Source organism: Rhinolophus ferrumequinum, chromosome 3 (genome assembly GCF_004115265.2).
Source record: "Rhinolophus ferrumequinum isolate MPI-CBG mRhiFer1 chromosome 3, mRhiFer1_v1.p, whole genome shotgun sequence".
NCBI classification, from domain to species: Eukaryota; Metazoa; Chordata; class Mammalia; order Chiroptera; family Rhinolophidae; genus Rhinolophus; species Rhinolophus ferrumequinum.
The window spans coordinates 94,848,657-94,868,865 of NC_046286.1; the positions used below are offsets into that span (position 1 = coordinate 94,848,657).

The 20,209-nt window shown below is 37.6% G+C and overlaps 1 protein-coding gene across 4 annotated transcripts in view; it reads left to right on the forward strand.

Annotated features, from left to right (window-relative positions):
- The window catches only part of ESR1 (estrogen receptor 1), a 358,432-nt gene that overhangs the window by 288,982 nt on the left and 49,241 nt on the right, over positions 1–20,209 (forward strand). For all 4 annotated transcript variants that reach the window (XM_033103075.1, XM_033103072.1, XM_033103074.1 and 1 more), the window contains one exon: positions 2,666–2,804. In XM_033103075.1, the coding sequence (XP_032958966.1) occupies positions 2,666–2,804 (139 nt within the window). The remainder of the gene's footprint in view (positions 1–2,665; positions 2,805–20,209) is intronic.

A 20,209-nucleotide genomic window follows, 5' to 3' on the forward strand; every position in this document is an offset into this window, starting at 1 on the left:
GATTGCAAATGGAGAGTTACAAGTTATAACAGGAGATAAGGGAAACCAATCGGAAGACATGGGTTTGAAATGACAAATCATTTGGCCCAAAGGGGACTTTGTATATGGACCTATCACTGGTATTAACAAGCAGTGCACAACCTAGTCTTAGAAGCCGGTGTATTAGTAGTTGGAAATTCTTTCCTGCTCCAGAAAAGATGACTCATCTTCCAATCACTGTTTTGTAATCCTTTAGTTTTTCTTGTGAACAAAGCTGCCCACTTCCTCTCCAGTTGCAAGCCCTGCTTTATGTGAGCAAAACCCACTCTTTTCAATGGGAAGACACTTGCTCTGTTTGGGGCCTTGGAATGGCTAAGTGATGGAGCAGAAAGTGCAATCAATTTGGACTTTAAAAAACCAATTTGATAGAACTGTGATTGTGCTTCGAATGAGTACACAGTGTAGCAGGATTTACAGGTACGTGCATAATTAATGAGAATGTAAGAGAACGATCTATTTGAAGCACATGGAATGATGTTCAACATGACTCATTAGGGAAATGCAAATTAGAACCACAATGTCAGTGTGATACTTCTGTACACGTACCAGAATGTCTAAAATTGAAAAAAAAATGACTATACCAAGTATTGGTGAAGATGTGGAGCAACCAGTGTTCTCATGTATTGCTGGTGGGAAAGTACACTGAACACTTTTGTAAACAGTTTGGCAGTTCCTTAAAATGTTAAACATATACCTACCATATGATGTAGCCATCTTACTCTTAAATATTTACCCCAGAGACGTGAAAGCGTTATCCATACAAAAAGTTATACATAGATTGCTCACACCAGCTTTATTTGTAATAGCCCGAAACTGGAAACAACCCAGATGTCCAATGAAGTGGTAGGCAAGGTGTATTTATTTATGTAAATATCCATACAATGGAATACCACTCAGTAATGAAAAGAATTAGCTGTTCATACATGCAACAAAATAGATAAGTCTCAAAATAATTATGCTGAGTTAAAGAAGTCGGATAAAAAGTTGAGAAACTTTTGGGAATTGAATGAATATGGGAACAGCAGGAATGTAGGAAGGACAGGAAGAATTTTACTGTTACTTCAAAATTAGAATTGATGAGGCTTGGTTATGGATGATCGCTAGATGGGGCATGTTCTCTTTAACTTATACTCGTGTTATATATGTTTCTCCATGTGAATTATCCACTCTTTGGTGGTAAGTGTTACGTGAAAGCTGGCACTTAAGTATATAAGAAACAATGAGCTAATTGTTTAATGTTGATCCTGTGATAACTCCAAGACTGCCCCCAACCCACCAAAGAAACTTCCAGTAGGCAAGCTATCAAATCTTGACTGCTTAAGGAAAATAAATTTGTTTTGTCTTTTTAATAAAAACAAGTATAGGTAGCTAATAAAAGTATTATATTAGTGAGAGAAAATGAAGAAGAAGACAAAGGAAAATGGGATTCCTAGAGTGAGTCTTATGGAGAAGAGAGAACTAAGGGTTGAAGGCAGAGAGAGGGCAAGGAAAGAAATAGACTCTGCTCAGATACCTCAGGGAGAAAGAACAGGGAACCGGTTTGGAAAGCAGCAAACTTTATGGACACCATGTTAGTTTAATTCGTCTGTCATTCTGGCATATGTTAATTTGTGTGGTTGGATTTATTTGGTCAGTTGATCCAAAGTCTGTAATTAATTGCAGCTCTTAAGAGGTAGTGGGCAAGGACACAGCTTCCAGAGATTGTATTCCCATCTCTGACCTCAACAACCATATAAGCTCTCTGAACATCTGTTTTCTAATGTGTAAATGATATCCCTCTCAGTTCCAATGTCTTAGAAATATTGTATTAATAAAACAATTAAAAGAAATGGTATATAGGGAGCCCTGTGCATTGCTTCTAACCCATACTAAGGGCTCAGTAAATTGCTCTTCTTTGTCTCCTCCTTCTCTTCATTATTATTGTTATTATTATTATAGCTATTATTATTAGGCACCACCATATTGTCAGTGACAATTGGAAAAGACTATAATCTCCCAATAAGCCATTCAAAAACAAGGGTACCTTTTAGTGTTTATTACCAGAAGTTATCATAATGTCACTCATTCTCGCCTAAGTGATTTATTTACATTTGCGATTTCATTAGTATTTTTTTATACAGTGTGAATAAAGGAGCATGGCTTAGTGAGGAACCAAAGAAATAACAATTTAGTGACTTTGGTCCTGCTTGTGAGTTAATTCCTATTTGGTTTAAGGCAAGTAATTTAAAGTTCTTGCCCTTTAATATTCTCAGTTGAAACAGAAATGAATATTAATAGTCACGTAGGGCTATTAAAAATGCCTAAGTAAAAAATAAACAAGCAAACAAACAAAAAACATACAAGTTTTAACACTATCAAAGCACAGAACTTTCTAGAAAGATAAATGGGGTGCATAAGTTAGTAGAGCTCTGTAGATGAGACACGAAGCTACCAAGAACTTCATGCCACATTGAAGTTCATTGATACAGCTAGGTTTAAAAATAGTTGCTATCAATTGCTTCTATTACACATTATTTCATCTAATAAAAAATAGACCCTACCAGTTCAAATCCATGGTTGCATGTCTTTCACTAGTAATGATTACTTTTTATTTTAAGTCAGCGGCGTTCTTCTTGTCTTATTTCAGGCTTTGTGGATTTGACCCTCCACGATCAGGTCCACCTTTTGGAGTGTGCCTGGCTGGAGATCCTCATGATTGGACTTGTCTGGCGCTCCATGGAGCATCCCGGGAAGCTCCTGTTTGCTCCGAACTTGCTCCTGGACAGGTGAGTGGGCTGGCTGCAGCTTGGAGGAACCACACCCTTTATAATCCCCAGTTTATTCCCAAAGCTCTTTTATTCAGCACTCCATGAAGCTTCCAAGAACTTTATCAGGTATGTTTACTCTACAATGGGTGAATTCTGGCGATGGAGGCCAGTTGAGTTCACAGAAATCTACGAATAACTTTCTGCTAGACATCTCCCCAGGTCAGCTCTATTATTTCTGAGATATGTCTGTATCTGCATGTGTGTGCTTATACCATGTCTGGTATTTTCATGGTTAAAATACCTAGAACCTGTTCAGATGGATATATGTATGTATATATACACATATGTATATATGTGGATATTTATAAAACTATGAACTGTAATTGTCTAACTTTGTGTTGTAGAAAAGAAATGATGAATTAACCTCCCTTTAATTAAATAAATGTTTTTTGGCTTATATACCTGCAAACCACAATAGCCTTGGCATTTCCATCTCCCATTTTCCCATCAGTAAATGAGGAAATTTGATCAGGATTCTGAAGGTCACTTCCAGTTCTGTGAACGCATAAAAGTTACTTGCTTATTTTAGAAAATGAAGATTTCGCCTTTCCAATGTGCCAACTTATTTAACATCTTCTATTTGTGTTGTCTGGGAATGAGTCCCATTGTTCTTTCTTTTTCAGTCATTACTTAGAGTAATAGAATTAGACATCATTCAACACCAGCTACCACAGAAGGCATCCCCACCCCCCATCTGCTGTGCTAAATGCTTCACGTGTATGATTTCATTTAATTATCACAGCACTCCTAGGAAGCTTACCATTTACATTTTACCAGAAAAGGAGCAAGTTTCAGAGGCATTCTACTACTTGAAAAAGCATCAGGCTAGCTAATATTGGAACCAGGATTGGAATTCAAGATGTTTGGCTCTGGCACACTCCTGTTGCCTCCTGTCCTGTGCACAGGTTCTTCACACTCTTTCCTTCAACGATGCCTCCTTTGGGTTGCTGCTGCAGCCTTTTGTTTCCAGGTATGCCATGTCTTTGTGGGCCTCCTCGCAATAGGAATGGGAAAGGACCATCTTCTCACTGTTTCTTGCTGACCCATTTTGCATCCGCTCAGCAGTCCATGGCTGCTTGGTTGGCCATTGGTGCGTCATCGCACGTTCCTTTGTATCGATCGGAGAGCCACACGACCTTCCCATTGCCTGGCCCGCCCCGGGTTTCTGTACACCTGCCACGGCCCCTGGAGCAGAGTAACAGCAAAATGTCTTTAAGCACTGGGGAATTGTACAAGTGTCTGCTCCTGTTTTGTCACTGTTTGTTTACTATAACTTTAGAAAAACAGTGATGATGTCCAAGAGGCAGATTTTGCTGTCCATGGAATATGCTCCCACATCATTGTTTCACAAAATCATCGAGGATGGCCACTAGTCTTGTTCCTGAGCACCGCCCTCAGAGCGTCTCCTGTCAGGCTTTTAGAGGATGCCTGTGCAGTGCTGCTCCCTGCCTCTCTCCTCCTCTCTCTTCCCTTCTTTCCCCCTTTCCTTCCTTTCTCTCATCTTGTCATTTTTTCCCCTTCTGTATCTTTTCTGTTTTCCTTTGCTTTTTTATTCTTCTCTTTTCATCTGTCTCTTCCTCCTCTCTTTTTCTTCTTCTTCTTTTAAAAACTACCTCCTGTGTTACAGTAGTGTGGTTCTGTGGCCAAGTTATAACAAATTTGCAGATGTAAATCTTAGACCACATACATGTTTGCCTGCTTCACGTTAGAATGTGTCTTTAATGTTTAGGGTTTTTGGACGTTCATCACTGAACCGATCTGCTTCCTGATTTACCATCTCATCCGTATCTATTTTCCTGGGTACACACTTTCTGAGAACAGTCATCAAGTCATTGCATTTTAAATATGAATGGATTTGTGACATTATCTCATCCCAATGAACTCATTTTGCCAGCGAGGTGATATTGCCTAGGATTTCATCAGCCACCTGTTTTTTTTTTTTTTCATTTTCATAAAATCTCATTGTGGTTAATTTTCTCCCATATCTCTCACTGCAGTATGAGTGAGTAAAAGTTCTCATCTCTCTCCATTCCTACTTTCTAAAACTCCAGATTTAAAGTTCCTACTTCCTCTAGACTAGGTTTTCTCAAATCCTGCACTATTGATGTTTTTGGTTGGCTCATACTTTCTTGTGAGGGACTGTCCTGTACATTTTTGTTTGGCAGCATCCCTGGACCCTACCGACTCGATGCTCACAGCACCCTTCTTCCCCAGTGGTGACAGCCTGAAATGTCTCCAGACATTTCTAAATGTCCCCTGTGTGAGGTGGGAGGGAAGGTGCTAAACTGTCTGTGGTTGAGTACAACTCCTCTAAGACTCCAAATTCCTCACTGAATACATCACCCCCTGTGTCATTTTGTTCCTTTTCCTTCTTCTCTATATTAGTGACATGGACATTCACCGAGACACTGAGGCTGTAAAATTAAATTAACCATGAATTGCACTTCCCCCTCACCAGATTATCCAGTTGACTATCGAGTCATTTCCGAACTGTTTCTGAAATCTATACCTCGCCTGTCTCCATTCCTCTGCCCTAGCACAGGTTTCTGTTGGTCCTTCCCCCAGATTACTGCCTCTCCTCTACTGTCTCTCTTTCCCAGCCATCACCCTTTTTTCCTTCAGTCAGTTCCCCACCGTGCTGCCAGAGATTTCTTTCTAAGCTGTGTTTGTGATACTTCCTGATTTAGCTTTCATTGTCTCTCTCCATTCTTTAGAAGGTCCTATCTAAACTTCTTATCTTGATAATTGTGAATCCTTATTTAGGCAAGTGTCACAAGGACAAATATCAGCAGAGCTGGTCAAATGATGTAAATGAGGAAGCCAGTGGGTCCAAAAGGGAGTTCTGGGATTAGGTGAACCTGGGGAGCTCTTTCTTTATCCAGGCTCAAAACACTTGGGTGCTGAATTCAGCATGACTGTCCTGAACGGAACTTTACATGGCAAGTTTTTCTCCCACTGCTACTGAAAGACCTCTCTACCTTTAGGATTCCCTATCTAAATCTTATCCATTCTTTTAAGGCTCATTTTAGATGTCACTCTTCCATAAAACCTTCCTTCAAACTCTCTCCTCTTCAGGCAGAAAGGAACCTTTCCTTTGTCTAAGTTCTCATTGTGTTGGGTTTGCACTTCTCTTAGTCTCATTTTGCCATAAATATGTGTCACGCGGGGTGGCCTGTGGGGTCTCTAGTCCTGCTCCCCACACAAGAACACAGGATATGGTGAGGCCAAAAAGGAACACCCACGGAGCCATAGGTAGGGGAGTCATACCACTACAGTCTCACTGGAGGCTGGATTCACACGACATGAGATCTGCTGTCCGCTTTTCTGCCAACCGACCACTCTCTCTCTCCACCACAGCCGTGGCAGTTATATCAGTGGCCAATTGGCTAACCAGCTACAGCTGACAGCCAACTAGCCACAGCTGACGACCATCTACTACCTGAGTCAGCACCTTTCCACATGAGGCCGAGAGCCTGGAAACTGCTCTCTGGGGCTCTTTCCCCACAGTAAGTTATAACTGTATGTCTTATCTTCCTTACCAGCTCACAACCTTCTTGTGGGCAGGAGCCAGATCTTGTTCATCTTTTTGTCACTGCCGATCTTCAATGATTCCCAATAAATGTTTGTTGATTGCACTAGGCAAGGTCACCTGGGTGCTTTGTGACAGTCAGGAAAATCCACACCTTCTGATAGTCATTTCAGCTGTCTTTGTTATCCAACTCACCCACTTCTCGTTTATTGTTGCTCATAATTCCTGGTTTGTCCCTTACAGAATTTGCAGAAGGTAATATCCGTCTGTTTTGGAAGGATTTTTTTCAGTTACTAAATGCATTTGGCTTATGCTTATACTTCTGCTTATTCTCTACAAACCTGTTATGCAACTTTTAAGTTCCAAACAGGGATAAGCCTGAGATCTTATTTTTTCCCTAACTAGGCCCCCACGATGGAGTAAAATCCTTGATATCTTAATACATTTAAGTACACTTAGGTACATGTTAATGATTAGAAAAGTTTATAAACAAATGTAAATTATATAAATAGTAAAAAATATAAAAAATATGATTGTAATGTAAAATTTTCTACACTTTTCTAATTATTAACATGCACCTAAATATTATGAAATTATGAAGATAATTTATTAAATTATCTTCTTAGTGTTAGAGGATAACTGCTTTTGATGACATTGACATATACACATCAGTAAAAAGTATTGTGATCAGCAGCCCTTTTGATATTTTATACATCTGGAAGATGGCTTTTGAGTGATAACTGAGAGCATTGTTTATGTTTTTGCCTCACAGACTGGCAACTCCTTTGATAATATTCAGCTCTCTGATTAGCCTGTCACCGTGATCTCTCTGTTGCTTTTCCCCATCATATTATACATAGGAAACACTTTTTTTTTGGTAATAAAATGTAGAAATCCATTAAGTTTCAAAACTAAATGTTTGATTGAGAGCTGGTAAGCAGAAGATGAGTGTTAGCATTATCATTTTAATTTTCTCTCAGGCTTAGTGACACTACCTTTGAAAAGTCAGACACCTTCATAGGCTGCTTGCATCTGCATAGAAATAGAGAAAAGAGAAAGCCAGAAGTCAAGTAGTCCTGTCACCCATGGATTACCAACGTTGCTACCAGGAGACTGGGGTTTGTCTCTGCTTAATTATAATGATGTCCTGTTCTCACAAACCTTTGCAAATCCTGGCATTGGTGCTTTCCAAGGCCATCAGGAAGATAGTATTTACCCCAGCCTTTCCTTGTAATTACTCAAATGTTAGTACAGGTGGGGTTTAGCGATTACAGGAACATTAAAAACCTACTGGGTTGCCATCCTGCCTTTGGGAGCACAGGACATATTTTCTGTCTTGTGTCCATTTAAGAAGAGTTATTGCCTGATTTAATCCCTAATGATAACCCCTGATATCTTGATTCTATTAGTGTATAACTTTCCTGGTAGTCATATACTTGAAAGCTAATTTCATCCTTGCTGTGCTTAGCTTACCCACAATGTCCAGTTCTTTCCTGTATCCTGCAACACTGAGTTCCAAGCACTTAATGCACTCCTCTCTTCCCGTGGAAACCAGGAAATAAAGGTTATTGTACTCGTAAGGTATAGATAAAGAACACAGTAATTTCTCTCAGTGTGTATGTGCGTGTGTGTGTGTGTGTGTGTGTGTGTGTGTGTGTGTGTGTATTTTATAAGAGGGAAGTTAAAGATAATAAGAAGGCCTGTGAAAGTAATCAGGAAGTGGAGAAAACTTATTTTCCATTCTAGCACCTAATCCTTTGGTGTGTTTTGGCACTAGAAAACACAAAATATGTCCTCTGGGTCAACTCTGAATGCACCTCTTCATTTAGTCCTGCTTGAGAGCTCACCCTGGAAAAATATAGACACAAAACAGAAGCAGAAGTATTCAACTTAGATCGCTTGTCATGGGGTCTCTGTTTTTGCAGGAGTAAAGTTTGCTACCGCTGGAAGGCACATGTGATATTAGAGGAAACTGTAAATTGCCTGTTCAGTAACACTATGCAGTTTCCAAGAGATTGTCTCATTCTGTTTTGCAGGCACCATCCATGCTAACAAATTCTGAAAAATAGTTGTGGATTTCTCAGTAAAGCCAAAGCACTCTCTTTTTACTCCGATTCACTCTCAGAGGACAAAAGAACAAAACAAAAACAAAAAACACACAAACAACAAACAACAAAAAACAAAAACCTATTCATCCATTTGAAAAGCAAGGCTTAATTCAAGCAGAGGGAATACTTGCAGGCATGGAAGAGGAGTAAGTTATCTCCCATAAGAGAGAAACACCCAAAGAACATTTTGCCGCTTCTATTAAATAGCAAATGATAAATTCACTTGAAATTGAACACAAAGTCATATTCTGGAGGAAAGAATTCTTATTTTAGGTTACTTATTGTAAATATTTCAGAAACAAACAAACAAACAAATAAACATGAGAATAAAACAATGTTTCCAGCACACTTTTATTGGCTTTTTTTATTGACAGTTTTTTTCCTGTATAAATTGACTTTTTTCTGTGTAAAACTTGATGTAAATTCTTTGCAGAGTTTTTTTTTTTTTTACTTGGAAGAGTAAAAAAATAGAGTTCTGAAGTAAGTTGACAAATTCAGAATGTAATCTATCCAAAGTTATCTCAGGCATGAAGAGGAAGACTTCCCCGTTCTGATTTCTCCCCTTTGAAAAATGTGTGCTACACTGAAGGGGAGAATTTCAATACTTGGGGGAGCAAGTGGTGAGGGGGAGTGAGTGATCATTCTATTGGCAAAGTCAGTCCTGGGCAGGAGACAGTTTAGTTATTCCAGTAGCTTTGCTGGATTCTGTTCATAACTTTCCAGCAGTGCTTTGGTTTGCCCCATTCATATCTCAAGAACTTGGTTCATAACCTTTTTTCACTCTACCTTATAGAATTGGATGAAAAAAGAAAAGAAAGGAAGCCAACATTTGTTTAACTTCTTTAATGTGTACAGTCATGTGCTGGGTTATTTTCTATACTTTGCATATTTCATCCATTGTAGAACACAGGTAGCAAAGTTTCACCAGTTTGTATTCTGACTCCGAATCCATTGAGTTTTTCCAATTCTGAACCCTAACTACTCAACAGCAGATGCCAATCGATTGATTCTTAAAAGCCTTTGGTTTAGTGTTCTGACACATCTTGGAAATATGAAACTATAAACCATAGAGGAGAAAAACTGAGACCAAAAGAAGGGAAAAGTTAGCCAAACTCTCATTATTACTGCTACCGGTAATTGAAAATGAATCAAAATATCTATTAGACTAAAAACCAATTGCATTATATATACTTTAAATGAGTCAGTTATGTGATGTGTGAATTGCATCTCAATAAAGATATTAAGTACACACACACACACACACACACACACACACACACACACACATTAGAATTTCAGGAAAAGTCAATTTGACCAACAAGACCATCAATCTTGAAAGTGCTCGTTGGGGTTCTGTCGAAAAAGGTGGAAAACAAAACATTCAAACCAAAATTTCTCCTTAGAAACAAAAGCAATTAGGTAGCATTATATTACAAAGCTTTCTAAGCCACAAGTATTTAACTCCTTAAGAGGAATAAGCCTGTAAATAGTAAGGATCTGCTCAATATGAAATCGCTCAGAGGAAAAGGCGTAATTCCAACCAAAGACTTAATCCTGCGTAGGAGGTTAATTTGACTTTTCTTGCATTTTTATATACCTCATTATTTTTGTGTTTGCCATGTATTATTAACAATGAACCATCAGCTTAATTGATTTCAAACATAATCAAAGTAATATTTTTGACAGTTTAATTCTAAAGTATCTTAATTTCATTTACGTCATACATGCTACACAGGGAAAATCAAGTAATCCACCTCTCATGTCTGCTTTAATCATAACTACCTGTCCACAGTCGTCGGCACTGGGAAGATCCTCGTTTGCTTTAGTGAGTGCCGTGAAGTCCGACGATAAAGGGAGATGGCCAACTGCAAGTCTGTGCTAGTTAGGATTCAGTTTAAGTCAACTCAGCAGTTATTTATTGAGTACCTCCATATCTCTAGAGTTCTGCATGATACTGGAGATATGAAAGAAGAGACCTGTAGAGGCAGACCTGTCCTCAGGGAATTAACTGTCTAGTGGTAAAGTCATATCAGTATACAAATGAATTCAAGAAAAAGGAAGCCATTATAAGCAGGCCTTCACGGCACCCTACATCATTCATGTCTAGTTTATATTTCTCCATCACTTTTTCTTTTTTAAATTGAAATTTAATTGACATATAACATTATATTAGTTTCAGGTGTACAACATAATGATTTAATATATGTATATACTGTAAAATGATCACCACAATCAGTCTAGTTAACATTCGTCACCAAAATAGTTACAAATTTTTTTTTCTTGTGATACGAACTTTTAAGATCTACTCTCTTAGCAACTTTCAAATATACAATAAAGTATTATTAAATATGGTCGCCATACTGTACATTACATCCTCAGGACATACTTATTTTATAATCAAAAGTTCGTATCTTTTGATCACCTTCATCCATTTAGCTCCACTCCCACCCCACCCCCAACTCCCACCGCTGGCAATTACCAATTGGTTCTCTGTATTTATGAGTTCATTTTGTTTAGTTTTTAGATTCCACATGTAAGTAAGATCATATGGTACTTGTTTTTCTCTGTCTGACTTATTTCACTTAGCATAATGCTCTCTAGGTCGATTCATGTTGTCGCAAATGGCAGGATTTCCTTATTTGTGGCTGAATAATATTCCACTGCATATAGTATATACCACAATTTCTTTATTCATTCATTCCTTAAAGGACACTTAAGTTGTTTTCATGTCTTGGCTAATGCAAATGATGTTGCAATGAACAGGGGGATGCATGTGTTTTTGAATTAGTGTTTTTGTTTTCTTTGGGTAAATACCCAAAAGTGTAGTTGCTGGATCATATGGCATTTTTAATTTTTGGAGGAACCTCCATACTATTTTCCATATTGGCTGCACCAATTGACAGTCCCACTAAATGTGCACAAGGGTTCCTCTTTCTCCAGATCTTCACCAAAATATGTACTTCTTATCTTTTTGATAATAACCATTCTAACAGGTGTGAGGTGATATCTCATGGCTTTGATTTGCATTTCTCTGATGATTAGTGATATTGAGCACCTTTACATGCACCGACTGGCCATCTGTATGTCTTCTTTGGAAAAATGTCTATTCAGGTCCTCTGCCCAATATTTTTTTACCAGAATGCCTTTTTTTTTCTTTTTTTTTTGCTATTGAGTTGTATGAATTCTTTATACATTTTGAATATTAACCCCTTATCGGGTATATAATTTGTGGCTGTCCAGTTTTCCCAACACCATTTATTAAAGAGACTGTCCTTTCCCTATTGTATATATCCTTGGCTCATAAATTAATTGAATATATATGTTTCTTTCTGGGCTCTCTATTCTGTTCCATTGATCTGTATGTCTGTTTTTATGCCAATACTACAGGGTTTTTGATTACTATAGCTTTGTAATACAGTTTGAACTTGGGGAGCATGATGCTTCCAGCTTTGCTCTTCTTTCTCAAGAATGCTTTGGCTGTTTAGTGTATTTTGTGGTTCCATACAAATTTTAGCATTGTTTGTTCTATTTCTGTGAAAAATGCCATTGGAATTTTGATAAGGATTGCATTGAACCTGTAGATTGCTTTGGGTAATATAGAAATGTTAACAATATTAATGTTTCTAATCCATAAGCATGAATTGCATTTCCATTTATTTGTGTCTTTTTAAATTTCTTTCATTGATATTGTACAGTTTTCAGTGTACAGGTCTTTCACCTCCTTGGTTAAATTTATTCCTAAGTATTTTATTATTTTTAATGCAATTGTAAATGGAATTGTTTCCTTAATTTCTCTTTCTGGTAGTTCTTTATCAGTGTATAAAAACTCAACTGCTTTTTATATATTGACATTTTATCCTGCAATTTTATAGAATTTGTTTATTAGTTCTAACACTTTTTTGGTGGAGTCTTTAGGGTTTTCTGTATATAATATGTTATCTGCAAATAGTGACAGTACTTCTTCCTTTCCAATTTGTATACCTTTTATTTCTTTTTCTTGCCTAGTTGCTCTGGCTAGGACTTCCAGTAATGCTGAGTAAAAGTGGTGAGAGTGGGCATCCTTGTTTTGCTCCTGATCTTAGAGGGAAAGTTTTCAGCTTTTCACTATTGAGTATGGAGTTAGCTGTGTGCTTTTCATATGTGGCCTTTATTATATTGAGTTACGTTTTCTCTGTACCACTCTGTTGAGAGTTTTATCATAAATGGATGTTGAATCTTGTCAAATGCCTTTTCTCCATCTATTAAGATAATCGTATGATTTTTATCCTTTATTTTGTTAATGTGGTTTATCATATTGATTATTTGTAAATGTTGAACCATCCTTGCATCCCTGTAATAAATCCCACTTGATCACAGTGTGTGATCCATTTAATGTATTGTTGAATTCCATTTGCTAATATTTTTGTTGAGTACTTTTGCATCTATGTTCATCAGGGATATTGGCCTGTAATTTTCTTTCTTTCTTTTCTTCTTCTTTTTTTTTTTTTTTTTTGCAGTGTCTTTGTCTGGTTTTGGTATTAGGCTAAATCTGATCTTATAAAATGACTTTTAAAGAGTTCCTTCCTCTTCCATTTTTTACAAGAGTTTGTAGAGGACTGACATTAATGTTTCTTTAAACATTTGCTAGAATTCACCAGTGAAGTTGTCTGATCCTGGGTTCTTCTTTGTTGGAATATTTTTTTATTACTGTTGCAATCTCCTTACTAGTAATTGGTTTGCTTAGATTTTCTTTTCTTCATAATTCAGTCTTGGTAGGTTTTGTGTTTCTTGGAATCTATCCATTTCTTCTAGGCTGTCCAATTTGTTAGCTTATAATTATTCATATTAGTCTCTTATGATCCTTTGTATTTCTGTGGTATTAACTGTACTGGATTCTAAGTGAAAATCAATTCTTTGTTTACACTTGCATTTATAAACTCATTCACTCTTGACATTTTCATGCTAGCATAAATACACTAAATATACATTTATTCTGCCTAAAATTGCACTCTGTTATAGATAATTATAAAAGTGAGAGTATTCCATACACTATATTAGAGATCAGAGACCAAGTATAGTCAAATGCTTCTGAAGACTGAAATTGAGATATGGAGACTGGGTAAAGAACTACAAGAATTAAGTTATAAGGTAAAGCTATTATAAATAAGACAATGTGGTATTGGCATAGAAATGGCACATAGGCTAATACAATAGAAAAGAGATTTCAGAAACTGACATTTATGAACCACTGGCCGATGGTAGAGAGAACATTGTGACTGTGGGGGAAAGAAAGAACCATTGCATTAATGGTCCTGAAACAACTCGTTATCTACATAGAAAAAAGGAAGACATCTGATCTTATTTCATAGCATGTGAAAAAAATGAATTCCAAGTGAATGAAGGAATTAATTGAGAGGCAAAACTAAAACCTTTATAAGAAAATATAGGAAAATGTATATTTCAGTGTCAGGAATTATGTCTTGAGGCACAAAAAGCTTGATAAAGCTGATCTCTCTAAAATTAAAAACTTTCATAAAGAAAATAAAAAGAAGTAGGTGGCTAGAAAAGTGGACATTTTAAAATTGTGCCTCATAGAGAACATATATGTCATCAAAATTCTTTTGTATGAGCCAAATATTACACTGAAAATATAGTAAGGAAAGAGAACAACTTAAACAGCTCACAATGGCGTTCCCTGTACATCCATCGTCAGCTAAGTCAGGAACCTGCATCACTTTAAGTTTTCTGAAATGTGAAATGGAAATACTTTTGGAGGGCCCTCACAGATGCATTTAGAGATGGTATGTTCAGGAAAATGGAATTGAAATGTTTTAGTAAGAGTTATGGGCCCAATCCTTGAAATAGATGTTGGTTGAGTTTTCTATACCACGTAATTGCAACACAATAAGACTCAAAAGCATTTCAATAAAATGTGGGTGGAAGAGGAGCTTGCTCTTCAAGAGCTTCATTAGCTTTCTACATACTGGAGCTCTCCAGGCGGTTGGGAGGAACCCTGCTTACTGTGGTTCAGAATCAATTTTAACCATCATTGAGGCCTGGGGATGGGGCACCGAGCATGGCATGAAGTCCTTGGGAGTACAGTGGGTGGGGTAAAAAGGGATAAAAATGTTTTTGTAAAAGCCCAGAAATGGGTTCAACTTTTGTTTATTAGTTGTTTCCAGAAGACTACGTTATAGTGCCAATCACTGATGACATGGTAGGATTATACTTTGATTCCTACTTTAGTTTCCTAGGGAAGTTTCTGGTACATTAGAGCAATGGCATTAGCGCAGATTAGTGTTATGTTGTTAGACTAAAGATATAAATTCTACATGTACTGTGGCCTGAAGCGTTAGAAATATTTAGGAGAGAGAAGGAGCAAAAGAGAGAAGAGAGAGATCATAAAAACAAATGAACAACAAGCAAAAACCAAAACATTGCCCTTATGGTAAAGGGTGATGAGAACGACACATTTATCCATAAAGAACACATAGATAATCTCTTAATTTCTTTCCTGAAAATGCCAGTACACCTGATTCTTGTTGTAGTGTAACAAGATCGCATGGATGATGTTGACCCTTGCTGTTAATGAAACTCAGGGAACTTTCCTTAATTTTTATTTTAATTTCTAATAGGCATTCATGAGCTATTACCTTTCCCTTTCCTCGATTGCATTTCTTTAAAAAGGCCTGAGTCAATACTTCTAGAAAATAAGGGCAAGTTTTAAGTCATGTTGATAATTTTATAATATGTGTCAGCCTTGTGGTTTATAATGGGCTACCCCACACATTCTCTCATTAGTCTTTGGAACAGCTCTTTGAGGATATTAAGATAGACACTATAATAATGCTCATATTTCCTCTGAGAAAGTGAGGTTTATAGCTGTCAAACCTTAAAAGCCTTGCTTACAATCACAAGACTAGTTAGTGTCAGGATCACGACTCCTCATTCCAATTTCAATGCTTTCTCACTCCTCCTTAATAGGTGATGTTGCTTATTAAAATCAACATTTTCTAGGCATTTAGGATATAGGGAAAAATAAGAAACCATCCTGTCCTCTGAGAGTATATAGTCCATTGTGGGGGGGATGACAATGACATGAATATATAAGGCTTACCATGTCAATAAAAGTAGGGAAGTGACAAATGAGGGGTAGAGGCGGTAAGTGCTGTCTATGGGGACATCATTAGTCCAGATCTAATCTTGGGAGAAGTGGCAGTGGGGGAGTGATGGATGGAGAAGCATGAGGGATAATTACTGTGACAGATAAATGGTTCACTCCCGGAGCACAGGAAGAAGATGCAAGTGCAATGGAATCTTCAATCCATGAAACTGGTACCAAGCTTCCACGGCTTAGTCCCAGGGCTGACACCACGCACTTAACCATTGGACAAATTTTGGAACCCATTGAAAAGAGAGTTGTAGGAATTTTTAAAGTCACAGGGCGGTAGCAGCTTGGAAATCAACCAGAGCATAATTTTCCACACTTGTGTTCTGGTAAATTGGTGTGAGGGGAGTCTCAGAGAGGTCTCTTAGGAAGGCTGATTGTGGGGTGGGTCACAGCAGAGACTAAAGGCACATGAAAGTGAGCCTAACCAGAGAAAAGATGGTTGTGGAGGGGCTACTCTGTGTAATGTCTGAGAGCCCAGGCTCTGGAGCCGGACTGCAGGCTGGCCACCAACTAACTGTGACTTTGGGCAGTCACTTACCTTCTCTGTGCCTCAATTTCTTTTTCTGTAACACTAGTCTCTTTCTCATGGAGTTTTATAAGGATTTAACGAGTAGAGATCAGATGCTTGGAGCATGTTTAGAGGCACACCATGAGAATTGAACAAATGTTCGTTTTCATTGTTATTATTTGGGTTGGTGTTGGAGCGAAGTTGCATCATAGCCTAACCTATTTGATTTTGTTGGTGCTTAGAAAAGAATAACAATATTTTAAGAAGTTTGTTCACAAAAAGTAGAGCTTGGTAATTAAAGAAAGTGAATGAACACTTTTACCTTCTTACAGATGTCAGTAAGTCTACAAAATGTTGATTCTATGAAGTATGTTATTTTGGAGACATAGCCTATTTGTACTTATAAAGTCACTGGATCATTATGTTAAAGCTGAAATCGCATTTGAAACCTAGGGCCATGCTTTTCAGATTGTCTTCTGTGGATCTTTCCAACAAGGTGACTAAGGGGTTGCCGTGAAGGTAGGAAGAAGGTATGGGGGTCTGGGACCCCTCAGAACAAAGCAGATGCAGTTCTTTCTGTCTTATAACTGGAGTGTCTCATATCATTTTATTTCATAGGACTATCATTGTTAAAAATACCATTGATTTGGTTCAGCCTCCTTGTCTACAGATGAGAATATGGAATTCCAGAAAGGTTAAGTGATTTTCCCAAGGTTGCACAGCTGTTTGCTGACAGAATGGGGCCAAGAACACAAGTCTGCTCCTTCTGTCACAGTGCCCTTTACAATAACATAATGCTACCTATGGCTGCACAATGCAAGATGACTGCACTTTTCAGATTTTAGCATCATCAAAAGAAACCTTTAAAAACACACTTCTCTGTCACCACCTAAATGCAAGAACTGCAATCACAACTGCCAATAACTCAGCAGATATATATCCACTCCCCCCACCACTTGGAAACAGCTCTCAGTATCACTTGCCCATCTTCAAATAAATGTTTATTTTATACCCATATTTTTCTTGGACTAAAACTTAGGTTAAGAAGCATGAAGTGAAGTTCGAAAGTAGAAATTATATGGTGAACTCAAGGCAAAGGTTGTCTACAATAAAAGAAAAGATAAAAAGAAGGAAGGAAATCAAAGAACTCCAGAAGAGTTGTAAACATTAAAGAAACCTGTATTCAATAAAACAGGATTGTTTCAAACGTGAGATAAGATGTCCTGCCATCTTCTGTCGACGGTTCTCAGGCCGAGTTTGTGAACTGACTTCCAAGGAAAGCCATCATTCTCCTACTGGTTGTAGTTCCCACTTCAGCATGAAAAGCCTGGAGACACTAAGAGGAAGGCAGTGTTTAGATCATTTCTAATTTTTAACTCAAGTTTCTTGAATGGTTTGGCACAATGCTTTGCATTTGTTGGTCTTCCTTCTTGGATTTCAAAACCAGAACCCTTTTTTCCTAGCCTTAAAACCAACCATTAAAATAGCTACCTCATTCTCTTTCTTATCCTAATGAAAAACACTTAGAAATGTCTCTTCTAAAAATGGAGTCTGGATAACCTCAACACATCTTGTCACTCAGACCTCAGTTCATATGTCACCTCCTCAAGGCTAAGCTAGCTAATGCTGGTCTTCTATCAACTTGCCTGCTGCTCCCTGTTTTATTTCCTGAAAGCCCTTATCACAAATGGAGATCATCTTGTTTATTATGTATTACTTGTCTATTATTTGCCACTATCACTTAAATGGAAGCTCTAGGAAAGTAAGGACCATGACTAACTTGCAAAGTGCTTGGGATCTAATAAGAGCTTGATAAATCCCAATTGATCGAGTGACTCTAGAATCCCTGAGAATTCCTAGGTCATTAGTTTAGTTATTGGAATTCCAACACTCTATATTGGGTATGTGTCACTTACTTTCAGGGATAGTGAATGGATTAAAGTTTTATGTAAAAGGAAGAGGGAAAGAAAGGCATTGTTTTTTCTTCAGGCACTTCAATGCCATGATTGATTATGGTACATTTTGAGTTTGTACCATAAAACCAAATTTTGTGGTGCACTTTGTTGTTCTGGTTTTGTGTGTATAAGAACTTTTGCAGTTGAAATGGCCAGATTAAGAAATATGAATTTTATTTTCTTCCTTTATATTTCTTCTTGAAATATTCCCCTTTGAGTCTGACCTTTGAAAATCACAAATTTTGGTCACTCTTTCCTTAACTTTTCCTAGGAATTCTCTTAAAACTGCAGTGAATGCCTTTCTTGTTTTGGGATGAAGTCCAAAGCCTGAGGACCCTATTTCTGCTGTTGCCTCTTCAGTCTCATCGAGGACCACTTGTGTCTGGGGTCGCTGATTTCCAGAGATCCAGGATGTTGACCTACTTTTAATTTCTCAAACTCATCAAACATTTCCTTGCTTCCGAAACCTACACATATCTCTCTCCTTGGTTCACTCTTCCCAACTCTTTTCCTGGTGAACAACTAGTTCTTTAGGTTTCAGATTAAATGTTACCTCCTCAAAGAAGCCTTATCTGACACTCACCTTCTTCATGTCCAAAATAGTACCTATTTTGTTGTGCTCTCGTATAAGACCCTGCACTCTTCCCTCTTGGCATTTATCACAACTACTAGTTTCATTTTATTTTATTGGTGTGCGTGCACACGTGCACACGTGTATGTATGTGTTTTTAATGTCTATCTACCTTACTAAACTGTGTACTGCAAGAGGGCAATGTTTTGCTTATTGTTATTCCCTTAACACTTACCTCAGTGCCTAGAATACAGTAGATTCTGACTCAATAAATATTTACTGACTGAATCATGGAATGAATGAATACAATTGATCTTTGAGTTCTTAGTGTTTAGCACAGAGTCTGGCATGTATAATGGACTAAAGATTAGTGCACAACTAAAATTGAGTTAATGAAGAAATGAAATGTTGATCAGATTCTTTATAGGTAAACCATAGCTGGTTTATCTCCTTGCTCTCCCATACAAATATAGCACTCTTTTTGTTCATTCATTTGTCTTCATCCCAGATAACAGAATCTTTTCATCTAACTAGAGTGGAGAAAAACCGAATTCCTTTGTCTGTATAATTCCAATATATCCAAATGAAAAGTGAGTAACTGAGGCATTCTTCCTTCTATCTTACACACTTGATGTGGGTATCTTAAAAGACAGATTGAATCTCTTTTCAACTAGATATTTGAGTAGACACAACAATTAGAGAATTTTCTTCTAGGGACTTACTTTACCTCTTAAACTACCTACACAGTACAAGCAACCTCAAGTGGATCATTTTCTGTAGAAGTGCAGAATTCCATTTCCCTTTGGCAAACCATTCAAATCCAGAAGTGTGTTTTACACATTCTGACAGAAGTGTCTGTAATAACCAACTCTAACCTCCTTTTTTGCCACTTTAGCACCCAAAAGTATAGGCAAAGAGTGCGTGTGGAGGCTTGTTCTATTTATTATAAAATATTTGTTGGCTTAAAAACTCTTTTGACTCTCAGCCACCTGATGTGAGAAAAGTAAATACCAGAGTTCCCTAGAGTCTTACTCCTGTATGACAGACAGCTTAATAAAGATAATTGAACATGAGATGACTAAGTGTTTGATGAGAATATCCAGACACATTTTTCATGTCAGTCAATCTAACATTTCTGTGTAATTTTTATGACAACCACTTGTACTGGAATGAACAAAGAGGTCCTGACTCCTTCTGGGTGAATAATAGGTGTATCAATTGTCCATACTCTGTCACTAGAATTAAAGGTAGGCTTAAACAACTCTTGCAAAGCTGAAGTCTACCCTGGGAGACTGCATTAAACAGAGAAGGAGGAAATGAGCGTTCTCTTGGCTCTGTGTTGGGCATGATTGGGGTGCATGGGTAAGGCCTTCATTCTGGAAGGGGTTGGGTATGGAGTTAGATATGTGTGGATGGCTAGTAACCTATGGCAGCCACTTCCACCCTTTAGTAATCAGTGAGTTAGTACTTTAGCAAGGCAAGTCTCTGAAGAAGAATGCCTTTTTCCTTGAGCTGAAAATATCCCAAGAACACTGTCTGAGG